The sequence below is a fragment of the Drosophila yakuba genome, chromosome 2L (assembly GCF_016746365.2).
Source record: "Drosophila yakuba strain Tai18E2 chromosome 2L, Prin_Dyak_Tai18E2_2.1, whole genome shotgun sequence".
Lineage (NCBI taxonomy): Eukaryota > Metazoa > Arthropoda > Insecta > Diptera > Drosophilidae > Drosophila > Drosophila yakuba.
Window position 1 is genome coordinate 9,257,896 of NC_052527.2, and position 19,011 is coordinate 9,276,906.

A 19,011-nucleotide genomic window follows, 5' to 3' on the forward strand; every position below is an offset into this window, starting at 1 on the left:
TAAACTAAAACTAATGCAAAGAATTAATTTAAAAAGGGTCACATGAAAACTAAGAAAGTTGAATAAATCGAAATGAAGATAATTGATTCAAATCGGAAATTGCGTGGAACTCATAAGAAATTTAATTGCATTACTGCGTCTATATAATCGTTTTCTTCTTAATTTCCCTCACTATATCTGTTTTTATAATGTTTCGTTCGTTAAAAACTTAAAGACACTTGGACAATGTTTGAAACTGCTACGAGTTGTTTGTTGATAAGTTGTTTTGGGTCTCTTCAAATTTGATTTACAATTATCGATTGATGTAGATTGCAATTATACAATTAATATGTAAACATTGCTGCTAGACTTGTTATTTATTTAATGCCTGGATGAATATTAAAACCATTCAAATTATGCTTAATAAATAAATAAACATGTTTATTTGTGGTTGTTTCTCTTGCTAGTGCGGGCTTTTTACTTGTCCTTCTCAGACTCGGCAGCGGCCACGGGCTTCTTGTTGCCAATGGGGATGGCTACTCGGATCCTAGAATACAACAGCGATTTAGAATCTGTTTTACGGAGATTTTAGATGGCCAAACTTACTTGTCGGTGATTTCTGTCAATTTGCTGCGCACCAGATCCAAGTAGGTGTCGATCGATTGCTTGTTGTTTTCGTAGACCTTGGGCAAGGTAAACAGCGAGACAAAGGCTGCACAAATATGGAAGATTATCAGTTGTATATCGGATTGGGCGTAGTCAATTCTCCACTTACCCAAGATGACCAGAGTCATGCCATTGAACCAGGCACCCACAAAGGTGAAGGCCCACAGAATGACGCCAAACTTGATCGAATCGATGATATCCTCAACCAGAAACAGACGCCTCAGCTCGGAGATGAAGCCATTGATATGTGCCACAGCCACGCCGGCAATGTTCTGTACCTTTTCGTGCGACAGCGTCAGATCCAGCTCCAAGTATTCCCTGATTTCACAAGCAGTTGCGTTAGTTAATCACAATTGGGGGTTATTAGTTCACTAAACTCACTTGAAGGGGTGTCCCTCGTTTGTCTTTTGTACAGCCTGTGTCAAAGATTTGAAGATTCTGAAGGCGACGGTGCCGAAGAGGGTCAGGAGCGACAAGTAAGCGAACACGCTGATCACCGAGAAGCTGGAGATGGCCACCAATGTGATCAGGCCAGCGCCGAAGACAATGCCGGATTTCTTCACATCGCGCCAGTAGATAAGGGATTCCACTGGAAAGAAGAGCAAATGGATCAATTAGAATCTGCTTTTGGTGCACCATACACATTTGATTTTTCATTCCCAAATTATAACCCTCATAAACTGTAAAAAGAGACAAGATAGAGTGGACAATGTGGACTGAAAATCCCCAAATATACAAAGGCACACACACGTTCAGCGTCTCGCACGCATTTACATATATATTTTCAGCTGGCGGCAATTATGCAATCTATGAGATAAATAGATGAGATACAGATTCGAGCACCACGGCCCCATCGGCTGAGGTGGTAATTAGCGTTAGCATTTGTTCAACAGCATGCAACTAAGCTCTGCATTATAGAATCTGAACCCAAGCACCCCCTTTTCTCAGCCCGGTTCACTCACACAATCTGTTCGACATTTTTCGGGTATTTAAGTTTTCGGGTTTTCCAACGGATCGTTCGCGGTGCTCCTACGTTTGACGTTCGCTGCCAAGTTCTACACACTAGCGAAGTATTATTTGGCGTCTGCTGGTCGGGGGCAGAACGTATATGAAAATGTGTAGAAGAAGAGGGCCAAATTGTCCGGACCCAGCCGGAAAACAAAAGAGAGCCGCAGAGAGTATAGCTACAAAGTGGGAAGAGCGATGGCGAAAGAGATTTTGAGTGGTGAACGGATATGGAAATGGTAGTCGCAATCGCTTAGGAATCGATTGTCCAGCTCGTGCCGGAATGTATCTTGTGGATTCAGCCGCTGACGTAAACACCTCTCCATCCGCTATAACCTGGCCATCGGATTCGGCTTCATTCGCTTTCGTTTGATTTGCCGATAAGAAGTCACTGCCCCACGGCGTCTGGGTTAACCCAATTCGTAACCCAATTAAGATATGTACTAAAACAAACAATAGTTCTATAAATACACATCTCAAGTGTTGGAAATGTGGGATTTGCCAACTCATTGAGAGGTGATTTGTTTGAACTGATTTGTTAGGGTGCTCAGGTAGCTAACTAATAAGGGAAATCCAGTAAGGTGCTACCCACAAGGCAATGATATATGGCCAATAATTAACGATAAGCGTTTATTATTTTATTGTATCCTTGGGTTTGGGAAACACTTTAATGGGTTTCTGATAGTAAGTTTCTTTAGAGATGTGTCAAATGTAGTCTAAAGTTAATGACTGCTTACAATGATAAACTAAATAGTGTATCACTTTAGAATACACCTAAACAAATAGGTTATAGATTAAGCCAAAAGCCTGCAAGCTGGGTAAACTAGTTTTCTGACTGATACTCGGATTCAAATTCGTCTAAAGTTGCCAGGCCAGACTCGATCTGAGGGGTATTATGTAAATATGGGTGAAATAAATTAGAAAGGAGACGCACAATAGTGATGAGATGGCAGCGTATGAAGCCCTAAACTGGGTGAAAAGACTGAGAAAGCTCTCTCGTGGGAGAAAGTTTCCCGAGTACCAATTGAATCAAAGAGTTCGTTACAATTGCAACTTCAATCCCGCCGAAGATTTCTTGGGATGGAACTGGTTTGGTTTCGTTCGCCTTGAAACCAGTTTTCCCCGAAAGTGAAGTGCAGCCTCATCGGGACAGCAGAACACGAATGTAGTAGTAGAAAATAATTACAGAAAAGAAGGCAGATAAGACCGACTGGGACTGATAACGTATAGTAAGTACCTGTTCTTTCGACACTTGTTTAATAATTCAATTTAAAATTGCCAATGCAAGCTTTATTTATGATGATGGGCGAACATTTTTGTTGTGATGGTTGCCAAGCACTGAGTTCACAACGTGGCAAAAAAGAAATGTATAAAATTAGCACTGTCCAGAGTGGAAGTGAAAAAGAATTTGCATAGCGAAGGCTGTATTGGATTGGATTGGGCTTTTTGGTTATGACTATCATTCAACATTTTAGCCACGTTGGCTCTGATGATATTGTGCTGCTGACGTTGGCAGCAATCACTGCTTCATAAATACATTTTATTCCACGACCCCCCGAAGATAAGACCCTCGTTGTGTTGTTGCTTTCGGGGGGCTTTAATAACCCACAGTGGTCAACGTGGACCAAAAGCCAGGTGATAGCGAAGGGAGATAGCTCCCTGACAATTTCGTATTTGGTATTACCTGGTCCGCGTTCTGGAAGCGGCTGAAAGTTGCCGTTAGAATTGTTGCGTGAGTAGCGCTTGCTGCCGCCTGCCATTTTTGCCGTTTTCTTAGCTTTTTAGTTTTAAAATCAGTTACTAGCTTGGCGCCAAAATGTATGCAAAGCGGTCTGGACTTTCGCGTGTCTAGGCTTAATTACAGCGATGAAGTTAGTTAGTCAGTTAGCTGGCTAGTCACGCACACACACACTCACTGGCACACGAATGGGACGATTCGGCCGACCGTCTGAATCGAGCGCAGCAAAAGAACTGGAAGAAGTTTGAGCACAAATTAAACCAACAAGCCTCCAATTTGCCGTCGCATATGGGGAACTGCTTTGATGGAGCGAGTGGGACAGCGATTGTAGCGGGTGGGGGAGCGAGAGAAAGGTAGAGGGCGCGAGAGTGGCGGCAAACAAGTTTTCTGGATTGAAAAAGCAGTGGGAGCCCCGTCAAGCAGTGCACAGTGGGTACTTCAGTAATCCAATCGAATAATGAACATATGTTAATTAATGATTTCAATAAGCAACATTACGGTGAATTTAATTTCTATTGCTTTTTGATGGTAGATATAGCAATATATTCTTTCATATATCAGAGATATATGGTATATAAGCTTAGAAACTTAATTATTCAGCGCCACTCTAAGCACGGCCCACTGTGCGGTTGGAGAGAGAGCTTCATTGGAGAGCGGGAGAGAGCAAGAGAGACGATCCGCATTGAAAGTAAAAGATAAGGCGCAGTAACAACAACAAATCCGGCATGGGGGCCGCAAGGAGAGCAAGGGGGGTACGTACATATGTCAGCAAACGTGTCAACCTCAACCACGAACTTGGATTCGCGTTTCGGCTGTGTGGAGCCGAAGATTGAAGATTGGACTTACGTAGTGTTACGTTGAGTGACGTAGTGGGTGGGGTTTTGCGGTTGAATCATGAATCCGAAGCGTGACCAACAATGGCGAAATGCGGGAAATGCTAACACATACGATGGGCCTAAATCAATAAATTAAATCTGCACTCACATTTTAGCATTTGTACTGCTTATCTGGGCTCAATGGGTTCAATGGACTGCTTGCGGCAGTTTGACAGCCACTGTGAGTGGAAATATCCAAAGCCCCGCTCAAATGAAAACGCAATAGGCGGGAAAACTGCGTTTCGGCGAAATGCGAAAAAGCGTTTAAAGTGACATCATCATCCGCAAACACTCAAATCCAACCCCAATCACCTCTAATGTTTTTGCGTTGCTTTCTAACATTTTTTTGGCGCGTTTGAATGAGTAAGCTCTGCTTCAAATGATATCATTGCGATGTTCGCTGACATAATTCTTAAATGCGCGACAACGTACATGAATGCAATTATAGTGTGCACCTGACATTGTCAGAAAGTCTGCAGAATTGCATAAGGCTATATGTTTTTAAACAATTATAAGAAATGCAGCGCATAGAAGCAAAATGAATATAATAAAATAAACGAGAAAGTACACAAATAATGTGCACAAAATTCAAGGTTTATTTAATTTTGCGACTCACGCACGCACCCCCCATTTGAAACCCCAAGAAAGTTCCACAAGTGACGAGCCACTTGAGGCTTTGATATGCTTATCAACCAAACCCAGCGGAAAGTGCTGATAAGAGCAAAATTCTTCTCAGATTAGAAATAGTTTTAAAACTCAATCACATTTCGCACTGTAATCATAAATGAAAAATTGTCACCATTGATAGAGTTTTTCCTATCACTTATCAAAAATTAAACGAGTTATCAATGACTCCAAAAATACCCAAACTTCTATCTAATCAAATATTAAAGCAGGGGACTCATCAGCTTTCTAAGCTAAAATACTCTTCCCAATTTTTCCTATAGTCCTCATCATTTTCCCTAAGATACTAAGAAGAATATTTATAAATAAATTATAGCTGCAATTAGAGAGAGGGGCTGTTTTAAAAAGAGAGGGAAAGAGAAAGAGCGTGTGGAAAGAAATAAAAGAAATTTCCCCAAGGGAAATTCCGTTTCATTCGATTTTCAGCTGGCCATGCGGTCGGCCCTCATATCTAGCCAAACCCTATATGTACATCTGTACATACACATTTAATGGAATTCTTCCGCAGATTTCATTTATTTCATTTTACTTACACGACTCGCGGTTCAGGGGCAAGTCTTTGAGTTCGCCCAGAGATTGCAGCAGACCCTTCAGCTGTTCCAGACCAGCAGCCATCGTATCTTATTGTGTTTGGATTGACTGGATTGACTGAGTATATGAGGTTTTAGTTCTATCACTAAAGCTTTTCGCCCGGACTGCAAGTGGAGGACAAAATTGGAAATGTAGCGAAAGTACTGTCGGCTCTTCGCGCGGTTCACGGATCGAGGAAATGTGAATAATGCAACCGCGGGCATTAACATTAGCCAACTGAACGATCGCGGGCCAGAGCCAAACCCGATCGGAACCGACCTAGACGAGAGATATAGAACCCGGCCGAGAGTTCCTCGCACTCGCGAACGGAACTGATATGGAAAGTGCCAGTTGGCGGGGCCAGATAATAGGATAGGATTAATATTATTATTATATTATTTCATTCACCGTTGATTTATTTGCTTTACGACGATAACCGCATTGGCTAGGTGCACGTCTTGATATTGAATATGATACAGTGATCGCTGGCTAGGGGGGATTACTTGACGTCTTCAGGTCATTGTTAATATAATGTAATTCTTTAATGCAGAATACATTAAGTAAAAGGTGTTTGAATGTAGACTGTAGAATGCTTGATTCCCATTATCGTATACCATATGTCCTCAACTTAATTTAAGTAGAAGACTGGCTAAATAATAAGAAATTCGCTTTAGTTTTCCATTTGGAATTTCGCACCATCTAGCGATCACTGTATCCACATTTGCATATATCGCCAGCATTAGGGCACCTATCCAAGTTATATAATTAGAAAAGTATCCGCACAAAAAACACGAGAAATTCCGCGAGCTTTTCTGGGGCGGGGGCAAACAGTTTCAGAATCGGAATAATGTCGAGTGCTGAATGCTGCGACGACAATGACAAAGGCGCGGATACGTGTTTTTTGTCAGCTGCAAGTGCAGGTCATGCAAGGAGTTCAAACAGCTGACACAATCCGTGTCATCCGCAGTGGAGAAAGGGTATTCGCATCCCGCACAGACACTGTCACACACTTATAACCAAATCGCACGGGCACGCAGAGTGCGGAAAGAACCATTTACCGATCTCGTTTTCGTGGTCGCGTTTTCGTGTTCGTTTTTTCGATCTCGATCTCGATCTGGACCTAGATCCCGACTCTGGGGCAATGTGACGTTGTCAAAGTCCGTACATCAACTAAACTACAATTAATTTCAGATGCGCTCAGCTCGTCGCAGGGCGAAGCGAATACATTCATGCCTACACAAACACACACACGCGCTGAAATTACACACGCAGGTACCCAGCTCGGAGAACAGCTGTGAGCAGTGCAATAGGTTTTGTTCATACAAAATAATACAAGCCAGAAAAAAATGGATTTTTTGTCTAGGTTGAAAAGCAACGAAGATTCCATTATTTAGAATTGTTTGAAACTCCCAGCTTCATGTTTAAAAAATAATTACTTGTATATTTTTGTCCAAATTGTAATAAGGCAATAAGGAAATGTTTAATAAATTCAATGGACCGAATGAGTAATCTGAAGATCCCAATCATCTTGGCCCTTGCTGTGTGCAAAGAAGGGAAGAGGAAAGGGCCTATGGCGAATTTCGAATAGCATTGCTCGGAGAGAATCGCTCAGAGAGGGGGTGTTTTTATGGCCGAGCAGCACGCATTTGTAGCCGTTAATGTAGCTGTCGCCTGCCAACAAACACATATGTGCGAAAATGTAAGTTAGGTAGCCGATTGCTTTTCTCCCGAACATGTCTCTGCACGCAGCTATGACCGGGAACAGGTAAAAGGAATTGCAGAGAGCGAATGTCCAGGTGAGATTATGAGAGAGCAAAAGGAAGCTGAACCGAATCGGTAAAACCGGTCACGTACACGTGATCGGGACCTAAAGGTCACACAAATGCGAATCGGGTCTAATTTATGGGTACAGTGAAGGTGGACAAATTGTCAGTCTGTCAGGTAAAACTTTAAATTAGAGACTTCCTCTAATAGGCATATTTATGCAGATCCCGCAGCATATGATAGATTTTAAAATACTTAAATTCTAGGCAATTATTTAATCTATTGCTATGGATATACTTTATCGACAACCCACTGTTCCGATATTGTTGCTCCCCAGCTCGACTGCTTGACCGCCCAGTGCAGCCTACATTGCAATCTTTAAATGTTAAACCGCACGGCTAGCTGAGCAACAACAACAGCAACAACAAACACAAAGATAATGCCAACGACAGCAGCAAATGACAGCGAATGGCTGAAATACTTAGCTAAAAGGCTAAAATTAGCAGGCAACTGTGAGTTTAAATATTGACGCCGGCCGGGTAGTCAGCATCCAAAGGGGGTGCGAATGGGACAGAACGAGATGGATGAGAGCAGTAATGAATGAGATGGGCGGCAGCTAGATTCAAGGTTAACGGTTTCGCGCCTTGAAGAACCTGCTCACTGCTTATTTTGAATTGTGACTGCTTGCGGCAAGCAGTACGAACTGCTTTTCCAAAAGCGCTCGTAATTTGAAATTTAGAATCTACATATTTTCACTTTTCACGATCTGACGTCAACATCGAAATAACCAAAAGCTCTGTGTGCTTATGACTTGGCGACTCCCTTATCTTTAATTTCTAATTGCAGACCAGTTATCGGCTAGCCAAAGAATTAAGACATTTCTGCTGGCTTATCATTGTTATTTGTGCGTTTTTGCTTTTTGCACTTGAATGCAAATTTTTCGCATGTATAAATAATCATTTTTTTTTGGCGCTGAATTAGCAATGGCCAGAAAAATGCCGTCGATGATCTAATCGATTTCAGCTGGAAGTATAAAATGATATATGTATACAAATGTTTTTAGACAACAAGAAAACTTGTCGACCAGGGCACGTAGCATTTCTCTTTTGGGCCGTTACTCATTCCAGTTCTTAAGACAGTTCAAAAATTTAATGAAATAAATACCTTAAGACCGTTGGCTTAGATAGTTATATCTTTAAAATGAATAGCAATGCAGTCATGGCTAAAAACTGAAACGAGTCATTTCGATATTTAAATACAAAATATTCATTAAAAATTGAAATTTCGCCACTTCGAATGGAAAGCAGAAACGAGAACAATGGATGACTAATCATGATTCTTAACGCTAGACTTGCTGCGAAAACAGTTTTACAATCACCGCTCGCGTGGCTTTTCTATGCTGGAGATGGAGAATGCTAATGTGGGCCGACTTCCGACTGAAGTATACGAGTGCCCACAGTGGGCAGTCCACTGCGAGCGGCACTTAAGCTCCTAACCATGTCCAAATTGGGCTGAAAGCACGGAGAAATCCATCAGCGCCACAGGTTCATGTCTGGCCACTCGTGCAAATTGTATTTTGGCCCATGGACGGCAAAGAATCAAGTAGAAAAGAAGTGACGGCACATTTTTGCAAATTGGGGAGTGGCTGGGTTATGAAAAATTGATAGTCTAGAGCTTGCAGCTTTTCCTATAATATATGTCAGTTTGTAATAGGATATATACATGCTAACTTATTTATTGATGAATATAGATACACTATAAATATTTACACGTAGATGCAATAATCAGTTAGCGATGTAAAATTAATTGGCCCATTAAACTATTTTAGTCTGATTTAAACTGGCAATGATTTTCTTTATACTGTTAGTAGTTTTATAGATAGCGATTAGAGATTCTAAACATCACAAGTGCAATAAAATAGCGATTTAATTCAAGCCCAAAGTCCAGCATTTTGAATGACTAAGAAAAGCACAGTCCAAGTGCATGATTACCGTGTGATTTCTATTAATAACTAAAGTCAGACGTCCAAATTAAATGCGAATTAGTCATAACAAAAGCAAATCATTTTACAGTCAAAAGCTGATTGAAAGCGGTGCACTAAGTGAGGAAAAATAAATATATACATAGGTTTGTACAGACATACTAGTACCTATAGAAAGTGCATGGAGCGTTAGACTGAGCTCAGATTGCATGCGAGGCCTTTGCCCCTCATTTTTGTGGTGGGGAAAACGGCAGACGCCCCATATCAGTTTGCGATTTTCAGTGGTAAAGTGTGTTTGTGAATATGCAACAGCAGAGGAGCATCTTAAAATCAAATTTTTAAACTACATACATATGTATGTACATACTAACCATTTAGTTAAACGAAACTACGTGGCATGTGTATTAATAACTGACTATGTTTCACAAGTCAAAATGTAGTTATCGAAAAGTGTTTCTACTGAACTGGCCGGCACTGTGCCGCTTGGCGGTATAGTTGGGTTGGCTTAGCCATGCGATCCGATTACGGTTACCGCTCACCGCTTCAGTGCAAATCGTTTGGCTGGCGGGTAACTGAACTATATGAAAACGACGGCTAATTGCAATGCGACTGGACTTGCAACCGAATATATGAAAAGCAATGGTGGCAAGGGGGAGTGCAAAGTGAGGGGGCGTGGCAGCAACCCCCATGAGCATTATAGAAAATGCAAATTATTTGTTAGGCACCCTCCAGGTGAAAGCCGTGCCAAACATGAAACTAAACTTTAAAGTGCACTCACTAAGTAGAAAATGTAGCTTACGCATATGTATTTCAGTAATAAATACAATATAAGGGGAAAATATTTAACTGTTATATATAGGCGCATATTTAAAACGATTTGAATGTTATCCACATCGGCATCCCCCAATACATGTAATATTGCCCTAGAAAAGTACAGAGACAATGCAGAGTGGAGCACTCGAAAGGATATGCGGAATAATGTGGCATACTTTCTGGGGCACTGCTTGCAGCAAATGAATACGACAGCAACAGCAACAACAACAACAGCAACAGCGAAAGCACTAAGCCCGTCATTTGTACTTGTGCTCGTAGGCTTTTAACCAAAGGGGGCAGCAAAACAAAGCCAACGACAATAACAACACAAAAAAGGACCAAAAAGAACAATGGGGGTGGCTCGATGACATCATCATCATAATCATATAAAACGCATATTGACAACCGTTTCGTAGGATTTGTACAGTTACAGTTTAACAGCGCACAGGTTGGGCGGTCAAGCAGCAGAGTCGCGGGCACAGTTTTAGCTGCACTGGACTTACCTTGCGGGTGCAAACGTTCGGGCTTAAACCAGGCATCTGCAAATAGGCGATTGATATATTGATTTTCGTTAGTTTAGCGGTTAGTCGAGGTGCGAAAAGATAATGAAAACAGGAGTGGAAGGAAATGGCGTGCAAAACAAAAACTCAGTGCAAAAGCAGTTAGGCGGAGTTAAGGACCAAGCAGTTTAAGCAGTATTAAAAGTACAATTTTAAAAGCAAAAACAGTTTTAATACACTAAAGCGTTAAGAACCACTTGTACAACACAGTATATATACTATACAGACAAATTATACAATGCTTAAGTATAAAACTACCACCCAGGCCACCGTTGACAGAGGTTAGTTTTGTTGTTTTTCCAACTTATTTCACAAATTCGGGGTGAGTTTCGTATTTTGGGGTATTTCCTTTCAGCTCTTTTTTATTTTTTGTTAACTTACTGGGATCGAGTATGGAGCAAATGAATGGGCGCTGCTTGCACACGCCATTCTGACCGGTTTCACCAAATGCGGACATTATGCTGGTTTCAATTTGGGTTTGCTTATTGCTTAGCACACTTCTTCGTTAGCACTACGAGTTATCCTTTCTATTTGGATATTAACTTTTCCGTTTTATTCGATTGTTTTCGTTGAGCAAAGCGCAGCGCAGAATGAGAGCGGAGAGAACGAACGGGTATTACGACGTTAAGGTATTACGCTATAAGAATTTTCCACTTCCGTGTGGCGGCCTCACGACGCGTATAGAGACTGAAACGTATTGGGAAAAGCTTCGCCGCGAAAAGCAGGCCGGGCGTTACCCCCACCCCACCCCCCGAAAGGACAACCCTAGGCTCAGGGCGGCGGCGCCGAGAGCGAGAGAGAGAGAGAGAGAGATGTCTAAGCTGCCCCCCGCTGTGCACTCTGCTCACTACAGTGGAGCCTCCTTGCCCATTGTCAACGGGTGTCTTTCTGTCACTGGAAGTCTCTTAAATTCGCTCTAAAATGTGTCTAAAATTATGCAACTTAATGTTCAAAAGAGCTGAAAATAATGAGAAATCTGTGGTAAATGGCTTTCAAAATACTAAATATCCCAACTCAAGCTCTATCATGTAGTCCGTTTGAAAAGTTCTTCAGTTTGTAAGTTTGTTTTAGGTCTTGGCTTAGTCTGCAGCGTAGTCGCTTAGCGTGTGTCCACTGTAGTCGCCCGGCAGGGCTGAAGGCGATGCGGATGCGGATTCAGTGAGAGGGCAACCGCAAGTCTCGCCAAGTTGAGCAACCGTGCTTAGCCCTGAACTCGGTGGCCCGGCAGTAGCATTTGATGTGCCGCCGAGTTTGGGGAAAGCTCACGAGCTGGGGGCCATCGATTTCACCGACTGCAGCTGACCCGCTGCCTGGAGAGCGGAGAGTTTTTCCGGGCGGAGACTTTTCTTCGCTTTGCCCGCAGCGCATGCGTCCTGCTCCTGCAGGACTCTTGTTGTTTTCGTTTTGACACCTATCGAGTGGGCCGGAAATTGCCAGACGCTGCAACTTTTGGGTGCGGTGGGTGCAGATGCTGTTGCTATCGCCATCACACATCCCACATCACACAACCCACCCCCCCGCCGCCAACTTGCCCTTTGACCCCGCCCTGCAGTTGCGTGCGGCGCGACAATTAGATGCGAAATCAATCTTTTAAGACTCCAAAAGCATTTCGCACACTTCTGGTCATCGGTTGTCTTTGCGATTGTACACTCTTGGCCAACGACCAAGTTATGACACGAATATTTGACGCATTCCGTGTGTGGTGTGTGCTGCCACAAAGGCAACTTCTTTGACGGTTTAGCACAGTTCTGTCCGAATGAAATCGATATTTAGGATATGCAGGAGAATACGAAAGCATGTTTTCCGGCAATGTTTCACGATGAAAATCATACCAAACTTTTCGCATTCAGTTGATACAAATAAATTTGACCTACTTTCAAAGTAGGACCCCCGTCCGTTGAACAAAAAAATATAAGCTAAGCTAATTGAAAAAATTAGTCCCAAAAATATGGCAGTCTTTAAAAACTAAACTATAATATATTTGCCTTTTTTTGTGGCTTAAATCTTGAAGGAAAGGTAATACCTACTAAAAATGTGTTTCTTTTTCACATGAAGCGAGAATCACTTAATCGCTGTAATCCACATATCGATGAGCAATACCCCTGACCACATTGATTTTAGGTTAAATTTGACCCACGCACCAAAACTTTCTTAATATAGGCAACTCTCGTCTGCTTTTTCCACTGAGTAACATGTGTTCCCCTTTTTTGTGGCCCCAAAAAAAGCGAAAATGCCCCACTTAATCGATCGCTGGCTGCGTGGGAGATGCAATTAACCAAAAATAATTTAAAAGCACACACATTGTTTACGCAGTTCCAGTTTTCGAATTTTCGGATTTCCGTCTTTCTTTTGCGAGCAACACAACGCACAAGTAAAATTAAAATAAATTCTATGTCTCCGGTCTGGTTCGAATTGTTATAGTTATAATACACAAAAGTGTAAAGTTAAAATGTGACGATATGACGATGTGAGGGAGCTGTCAGTGAACTACAGTTGATTGCAACTGCAGCTATGACCATTGGCGATAATGGGGGTGCGATAAGGTGGATGCTAAACCAGGGAGCAAGATGCAATGGAGAAATGCGATTCGGATGCCAAAGCGGAGGCCAAAGCGAAATCAATGGCAAATTGGAAGACAAAAGCGCAGCGAAGACAAAAGAACAAGCCACATCACATATGTACTTATGTACGAGTATGTGCTCAGCTGTTAGTGCAATAAAAATAGCCTTATAATCGCACAAAAGGGATGCATTCGGACTGCCAGACAGAGGCGTCGATGAAAATCACTAATTGGAAAATGTTTTTCCGCAGTCTGCATGCCATGAAAAAGTCAGTTTTGCCCCGAGGGAGACGAGAATTGAATCAGCCACTGGCTAAATTAGCGCACTGGCGAAAGGTAGTAGAAATACGAATGGAAACGTGAGGTTGCCAAATAGTAGCAGACATTACTTTACTACGCAACAATAAATTACTCTGCCGCAAATTGTTTTAATGGACACGAGAGCTGAAACACAGAAGGCAGCAAAAGAATCGCAATGAAATAAAGCGAAATATGAACGGACATGTGTACGTCAATGGTGGGGTACATACGAGTATAGTGTACACTCTAGTATGCCCTATATATATATATATATATAGCCACATATATATAGCCACACATAGAGCTTTGGGAATGGAGAAGCGACTGAGCTGGTGAGCTACTGAGCAGCTGATTCACGCCGGTTAAGTATCTGGGTAGTATCTCGGTAGTGGTGGAAGCAGCTTCGAGAATGTTGCCCCCTTTCCTACCTACTATATACCCAGCGCGATGAGTTGCCCAGTCGGGATTAGTTATGCAATTTACCTTCTTTTCACCTCTAACTATCTGTTCATCTAAGGTTTACCTGCCTGCTGTGCGATTCACAGTTCCCTGTCTATTTAATTGTTTCTGTTTGCTTTGTTGGAAACAATAAACGTTAAGGTCAGGCAAACAGTTAAGAAGCTTATTAAATAAATAAAATTATTATATCTGTTAAATCAGTATTTATCATTTGCTTTGCCAGAGGAACTTTCTTCAAATGAATTAGCTGGTTGCCTTTAGCGAACGACCACTGTGTTAACCAGCCATACATTTGTTCGTGGCATTCAAATGAGTGTGAATCACGCGGTGACGATCGATTTGCGAAAATTCTATGGAAACTATGAGAAAGCCGGCTAAAAATGCGGCTGCTGTTCAAATGGAGATTCATTGATGTCAAGGGAAATGGAAAAGTCGGCCTCAGTGGAGAGTATCTTCTAGGCTATTAAATTTCACCGCATTGCGATATAAATTCATTTAATAAGAGAGCCACGCAAAAAAACGATGACATCATGAGCAGAGTTGGGGGAAAAAAACCACAGAAAAAAACGTAAAAAGTAACAAAATAAGAGAGTGGCGAATGACTAACGCACAAAAACAAAATTAAATAGAAGGGGGAAGTGGGCGGAAGTAAAGGGCGTGGGATGCAAGGTGCGCCGCAAGGACACTGCAAACAAACATTGAAATGATACACACACACGCGCAAATGACGACGGTGCAATATAATACGCTAATGACGACGGGGGCACAACAAATTAATTAGAAACGCAATGATAACGGGTTGACTACGTGCTATTTGTGGCTATCTGTGGCTAGACTCACCCAATCCGTATTTGCAGAAGATCTCTTCGACGGACGCTATCTTTGGCTGCGGCTGGGTCGATTCAACTGGCGCTGGAACGACCTTCGACTTGGGCGGCTCCACCTTGGGCTTGGGTGGCTCCGGTTTCGGTTCGACTACGGGTGCGGTGATGATGGGTGCCTTGGGCGCCTCCTGGACACTGGGCTTGAACACCACCTCCTCGTCATCCAGGTCGGTTATCAAAGCGGTTGTCACGGGTACAGCCACTGGAACCGGCTGGGGTTTGGCAACTGGTACTTCTACTGGCACTGGCACTGGAGCAGGAGCAGCAGCAGCAACGGGAATGGGAGCTGGTATGGGTGCGGGTGCTGAGCGTGGCTCCTCCTTGAAATCACTGGCCAGATCCTCCGACGAGATGAACTTCTCGTTGTCCTGATCCTTGAGGGCATCTACAATGGGTTTCTTGGCCGGCGATGGTGTGTACGAGACGGACGGCGATTCGGTATCCGAATCCTGGTTGGCAGGAACAGCGTGGGCAGCAATCGTTGGCTTGCCCAGGAAGTCATCCTCCTCATCGTCATAGAAATTGGCCGTGGACGGCGCCGTGGGCTGGAAGGCCTGGAGTGGAGCCGACGGCTGGTCACTGAAGCTGCCCAGGAGGTCCTCCTCGACAGGAGCCGGAGCTGGGACAGCAGGAGCTGGAGCCACTGGAGCTGGAACGGCCGGAGCATGTGCTGGAACAGCTGGAGCTTGTGCTGGAATAGCCGGTGCTTGAGCTACCGTCTCGGCGAATTGTGCCAGAGGAGCGGAGAAGCCGCGCTCGGCATTCATGAAGTCGGTGGTCAGTCCACTGATGCCCTGCTTCACCTCCTTGCCGGCGTCGCGCAGAAAGTCCTCGAAATCATCCGTCTTCTGGGCGAACTTGGCGTCCAAATCATGTTTGGCATCCTTGGCGCCGTCGGAAAGGCGTTGGACAAACTCCTGCGGATCGCCAAAGTCCAGGTTCTTTTGCTCGTTGGCGAAGTAATGCTCCGTATGGGCATTATCGTCCTGGGCGCCACCGCTCACGTTGCCAGCATCGCCGCCAAGTCCTGAGTCCTCGTAGGCCTTTTGTGCCCGGTTGAAGATGTCCTCGTTGGTGGCAGCGGCCTCCTTTTTCAGTTCGTCGAAGTTCAGATCCATTTTCTCCAGTGTTTTGATTTCAAAATTTTCTGCCTGTGATCAATCAGAAATTTTTACAGATGTGTTTGGGTATCCTGGCCTTCTGATTGGAACTTCGCACACACACACACGCACGCACGCTCAGCGGAGATGCCTCACACACACGCACGACGCACCCACACACGCACAGGCACCGAGTTACAGCTGATTTCGCCGGTTGGAATTAATATGGTGTTATTTCTAGCCGACTTCACTGCCTTCTGGTGACTGAAAGGCCGCAATTCGTAGTGCTATGTGCTCGGGAACGTTAAATTTGGTTTGAACCACAGCGACTTTTTTACAGGCGCCGTCGATGCAGACGTTTGAAAAGTTTCAATGGACCTGCGCTAGAGCTGGCACATAGGCCGATTCTATCGATTACGCTCACCGTGAAATTGCCTAAAAATAGCCAAATGCCCTTACCAGCCGTGTTTCGAACCAAATTTATGATGTTCTCTCAATATTTCGCCATGACAACAACCCAATAGCTCTGGCAAATTGGCTAAGCGCTAGCCAAAAATTCTTTCCCAATTAGAAATTGTATTTTTAGAAACCTTGCACATTTCAGTTATGTCTAATGTTTGATTTATTTGTATGTATAACAACCATGTTCAGGCGGTCCACTTGAGGCATCGCGTGTCCTGGTGCGTATTTAGGCACCTAACGCGGCAGTAACGCGTTCCGCAGGCGGTGCACGAGTACAAAGAGAAGTTGCCGCAAACGGCGCAGAAATGCCGCAATGGCTTTTGCGGAGCCGGCGCCGCGGCGCTTTCGTAGTTGGGCTGCTTGTCCTTGTCCTCCTCGAGCAGCTGCTGGAAGTTCTTGCGATACTTGGCGCGAAAGTATTCGGCGCCCTTGCGCTTGCCTTTCTTCTCCTTGCCGGTCTTTAGGCTGTCCTGGAATTTGGGCAACTTCTTTGACATGACGAGGTCGGCGTGTGGGTCATCGTGGAAGTTGTCCTGCTCCAGGGCCTCCAACGCTTTGCGGGCACGCCTCTGGCGGGCTGTAGAGTCCAGGACACGCTTCTTCTCAGCGTCCTTGATGCGATTGGATTCGCGTCCCGTCATGGTTGTTTTGGGCTTTAACTTTTGGCTATTGGGTTTTGTGGGTGATTTGTTTTAAGCGTCCTTGTCGTGCAGCGGGAAGCTTATTCGATCCATCAAATCGTCCACTCGCGCCTGCAACACTTCCACGATGTCCGTGGAGATAAACAAATGGTTCTCGTCCAGATCCTGGATAATAAATTTGCGACCCAAAGCCAGTTTCTCGTCCAAGTGCAGCAGGAATTGTTTCATAGCAGGATCACTAGGGGAAACGAATTGAATATAGCACCACAAACGTCTAAGCATCCACTTACCACTCCACCAGCACTCCTTTCATAACATTTACCATGATGCCAGCATTTGCTTGCCGAAAATAATAAACAATTTCGCCAGTTCTTAGGGCTGCATGACAATCACAGTGAAACGTAAGTTAGAGGTGGGAATCGGGAGCCTCTAGTATCGATACTCCGGGAATTTCAATTGACTTGGCAATCGATGCTTATTAATTATTTCGCGCAACCAAAAACACTTGTTTGAGCATGGCGACATTATTTCATTTTCAATTCTCTAAGAAATATATTTTTTACGATTCTTTTTTTTTCACCCAGTACTCAAAATGAAATATATTGAGATTGTTTAACCAGCGAAAGTTCCATATCTAAAAAACATAGCTGTTTTGCCAGCCTTATCAGTGCCACTCACAGCGAAACGTAGACAGCAGTAGCGGGGTATTTGCCAGTCACACGGACAAACACCAAGGCAAAAGTGTGAGCAAATATTGAATTCCAAATTAAATTCCAATTAAATAAGGCCACAAGCACTCAATGGACGCTCTGAACGGAAGGAATGTGGCACTGCTGGTGCTCTGCCTGTGCGCCGGCTACGCCCTGGTGTTCGCCGAGGGCGAAAAGGAGATACCGGTCACCAAGTTCGGTCAGAACATAGCGCCGACGATGACTTTCCTTTACTGGTACGTTATATGCGGGGCAATTAACATAATAGATTACGATGACCAATGTGTTTCTCCTTTTTCATCCGCCAAATAGCTACTCCTGCGGCTATCGCAAGGCGTTCGAGGACTACGTTGGCCTGCTGGGCGAGAAGTATCCACAGATCCAGGTCCATGGCGGCAACTACGATCCGCCGGGTCTCAACTATTACCTCTCCAAGATGATATTCGCCCTGAAGATCATCATCATTGTTTCCGTGGTCAGTGCGGTCAGTCCGTTCACCTTCCTCGGCCTGAACACGCCCAGTTGGTGGGGTCACCTGCAGGCGAACAAGATTTACGCCTGCATGATGATCTTCTTTCTGGGCAACATGCTCGAGAGCCAGCTTATCTCGTCCGGCGCATTTGAGATAACACTGAATGATGTGCCGGTGTGGTCGAAACTACAGACGGGACGCTTTCCCTCGCCAGAGGTCCTCTTTCAGATCATCGACAACCATTTGCAGTTCACCGAAAAGGTGCAGGAGAATCCGGACTTTGTGAAATAATAACATTGGACGGACTGGCGGGCGGAGCGGAAACAGCAGTTGGACAACACCAAAACAGTGAGGGCATCGATTCCCGGCTCTGAAACTATCTTAAACATAAGCTCTTGTCCCGATATTATCCACTTAGCTGTATTTCTGTTTTCACCCCAACTTTAACCTACTCTACGCATCCTATAACGTTGTAATCCGTTTAAATGCTTAGGGATTTGTATGTGTTCTTTGTGTTGAGCGGCAGGATGACGATAACAAACCAAACGGAGATGACCGGGGTACATCTGGAGATTTATTGCCTGCCTCCATTAAGATGTACCTTGTCCAAAGCCTTTATGCGATTGTGTATTCATAAATTGTTAGTGGGGGATCAACTACTTGTAAACGGATGTGTAAAACCTTTTTCAAATTGTAATACAAATAAATTCACTGGACAATTTCAAAACCGAACTAAATCGCATTTTTTCTGATGAGATAAACTTTGATCAATATTTAATGAAACAAAA

The 19,011-nt window shown here is 43.8% G+C and overlaps 4 protein-coding genes across 12 annotated transcripts; 1 reads left to right on the plus strand and 3 right to left on the minus strand.

Moving 5' to 3' along the window:
- Nucleotides 1-323: 323 nt before the first annotated feature.
- Nucleotides 324-16,305, minus strand: LOC6527603 (reticulon-1-A). 9 transcript variants are annotated; one of them, XM_015198233.3, is made up of 7 exons: nucleotides 12,936-13,073; nucleotides 11,017-11,177; nucleotides 10,579-10,614; nucleotides 1,027-1,234; nucleotides 755-963; nucleotides 586-691; nucleotides 324-526 (listed from the first exon to the last, which is right to left on the minus strand). In XM_015198233.3, exons 2-7 carry the CDS (start codon nucleotides 11,090-11,092, stop codon nucleotides 457-459), a joined length of 705 nt encoding a protein of 234 aa, XP_015053719.1. In that variant the 5' UTR covers nucleotides 11,093-11,177; nucleotides 12,936-13,073; the 3' UTR covers nucleotides 324-456. The 9 variants fall into 9 exon arrangements, with proteins under 9 accessions (XP_015053719.1, XP_015053727.1, XP_002088691.1 ...); XM_015198241.3 differs by lacking the exons at nucleotides 11,017-11,177; nucleotides 12,936-13,073 and adding an exon at nucleotides 14,795-16,304; XM_002088655.4 differs by lacking the exon at nucleotides 12,936-13,073 and having other exon boundaries at nucleotides 11,017-11,306.
- Nucleotides 16,306-16,542: 237 nt separating this feature from the next.
- On the minus strand, nucleotides 16,543-17,041 carry LOC120320426 (zinc finger HIT domain-containing protein 1). Its single transcript, XM_039371783.2, has one exon. It carries the CDS (start codon nucleotides 17,039-17,041, stop codon nucleotides 16,586-16,588), a length of 456 nt encoding a protein of 151 aa, XP_039227717.1. The 3' UTR covers nucleotides 16,543-16,585.
- Nucleotides 16,899-17,482, minus strand: LOC6527601 (general transcription factor IIH subunit 5). The gene is made up of 2 exons (XM_002088653.4): nucleotides 17,332-17,482; nucleotides 16,899-17,279 (listed from the first exon to the last, which is right to left on the minus strand). The coding sequence occupies exons 1-2, from the start codon at nucleotides 17,364-17,366 to the stop codon at nucleotides 17,093-17,095; spliced, it is 222 nt and encodes a 73-aa protein (XP_002088689.2). The 5' UTR covers nucleotides 17,367-17,482; the 3' UTR covers nucleotides 16,899-17,092.
- Nucleotides 17,483-17,720: 238 nt separating this feature from the next.
- Nucleotides 17,721-18,955, plus strand: LOC6527599 (thioredoxin reductase-like selenoprotein T homolog CG3887). The gene is made up of 2 exons (XM_002088651.3): nucleotides 17,721-17,987; nucleotides 18,064-18,955. Exons 1-2 carry the CDS (start codon nucleotides 17,842-17,844, stop codon nucleotides 18,512-18,514), a joined length of 597 nt encoding a protein of 198 aa, XP_002088687.1. The 5' UTR covers nucleotides 17,721-17,841; the 3' UTR covers nucleotides 18,515-18,955.
- The last annotated feature ends 56 nt before the right edge of the window (nucleotides 18,956-19,011 follow it).

Excerpts from the sequence above, each read along its gene's own strand:
- LOC6527603 (XM_015198241.3), bottom strand. The coding sequence starts at position 15,956 with ATGGATCTGAACTTCGACGAACTGAAAAAGGAGGCCGCTGCCACCAAC. Across the intron at positions 1,235-10,578 it reads CGAACGTTTGCACCCGCAAG|TGGAATCCCTTATCTACTGG; the intron begins GTAAGTCCAGTG and ends TCTTCTTTCCAG. Across the intron at positions 964-1,026 it reads AACGAGGGACACCCCTTCAA|GGAATACTTGGAGCTGGATC; the intron begins GTGAGTTTAGTG and ends TTGTGAAATCAG.
- LOC120320426 (XM_039371783.2), bottom strand. The coding sequence starts at position 17,041 with ATGACGGGACGCGAATCCAATCGCATCAAGGACGCTGAGAAGAAGCGT.
- LOC6527601 (XM_002088653.4), bottom strand. The coding sequence starts at position 17,366 with ATGGTAAATGTTATGAAAGGAGTGCTGGTGGAGTG. Across the intron at positions 17,280-17,331 it reads AAAGGAGTGCTGGTGGAGTG|TGATCCTGCTATGAAACAAT; the intron begins GTAAGTGGATGC and ends CGTTTCCCCTAG.
- LOC6527599 (XM_002088651.3), top strand. The coding sequence starts at position 17,842 with ATGGACGCTCTGAACGGAAGGAATGTGGCACTGCTGGTGCTCTGCCTG. Across the intron at positions 17,988-18,063 it reads ACGATGACTTTCCTTTACTG|CTACTCCTGCGGCTATCGCA; the intron begins GTACGTTATATG and ends TCCGCCAAATAG.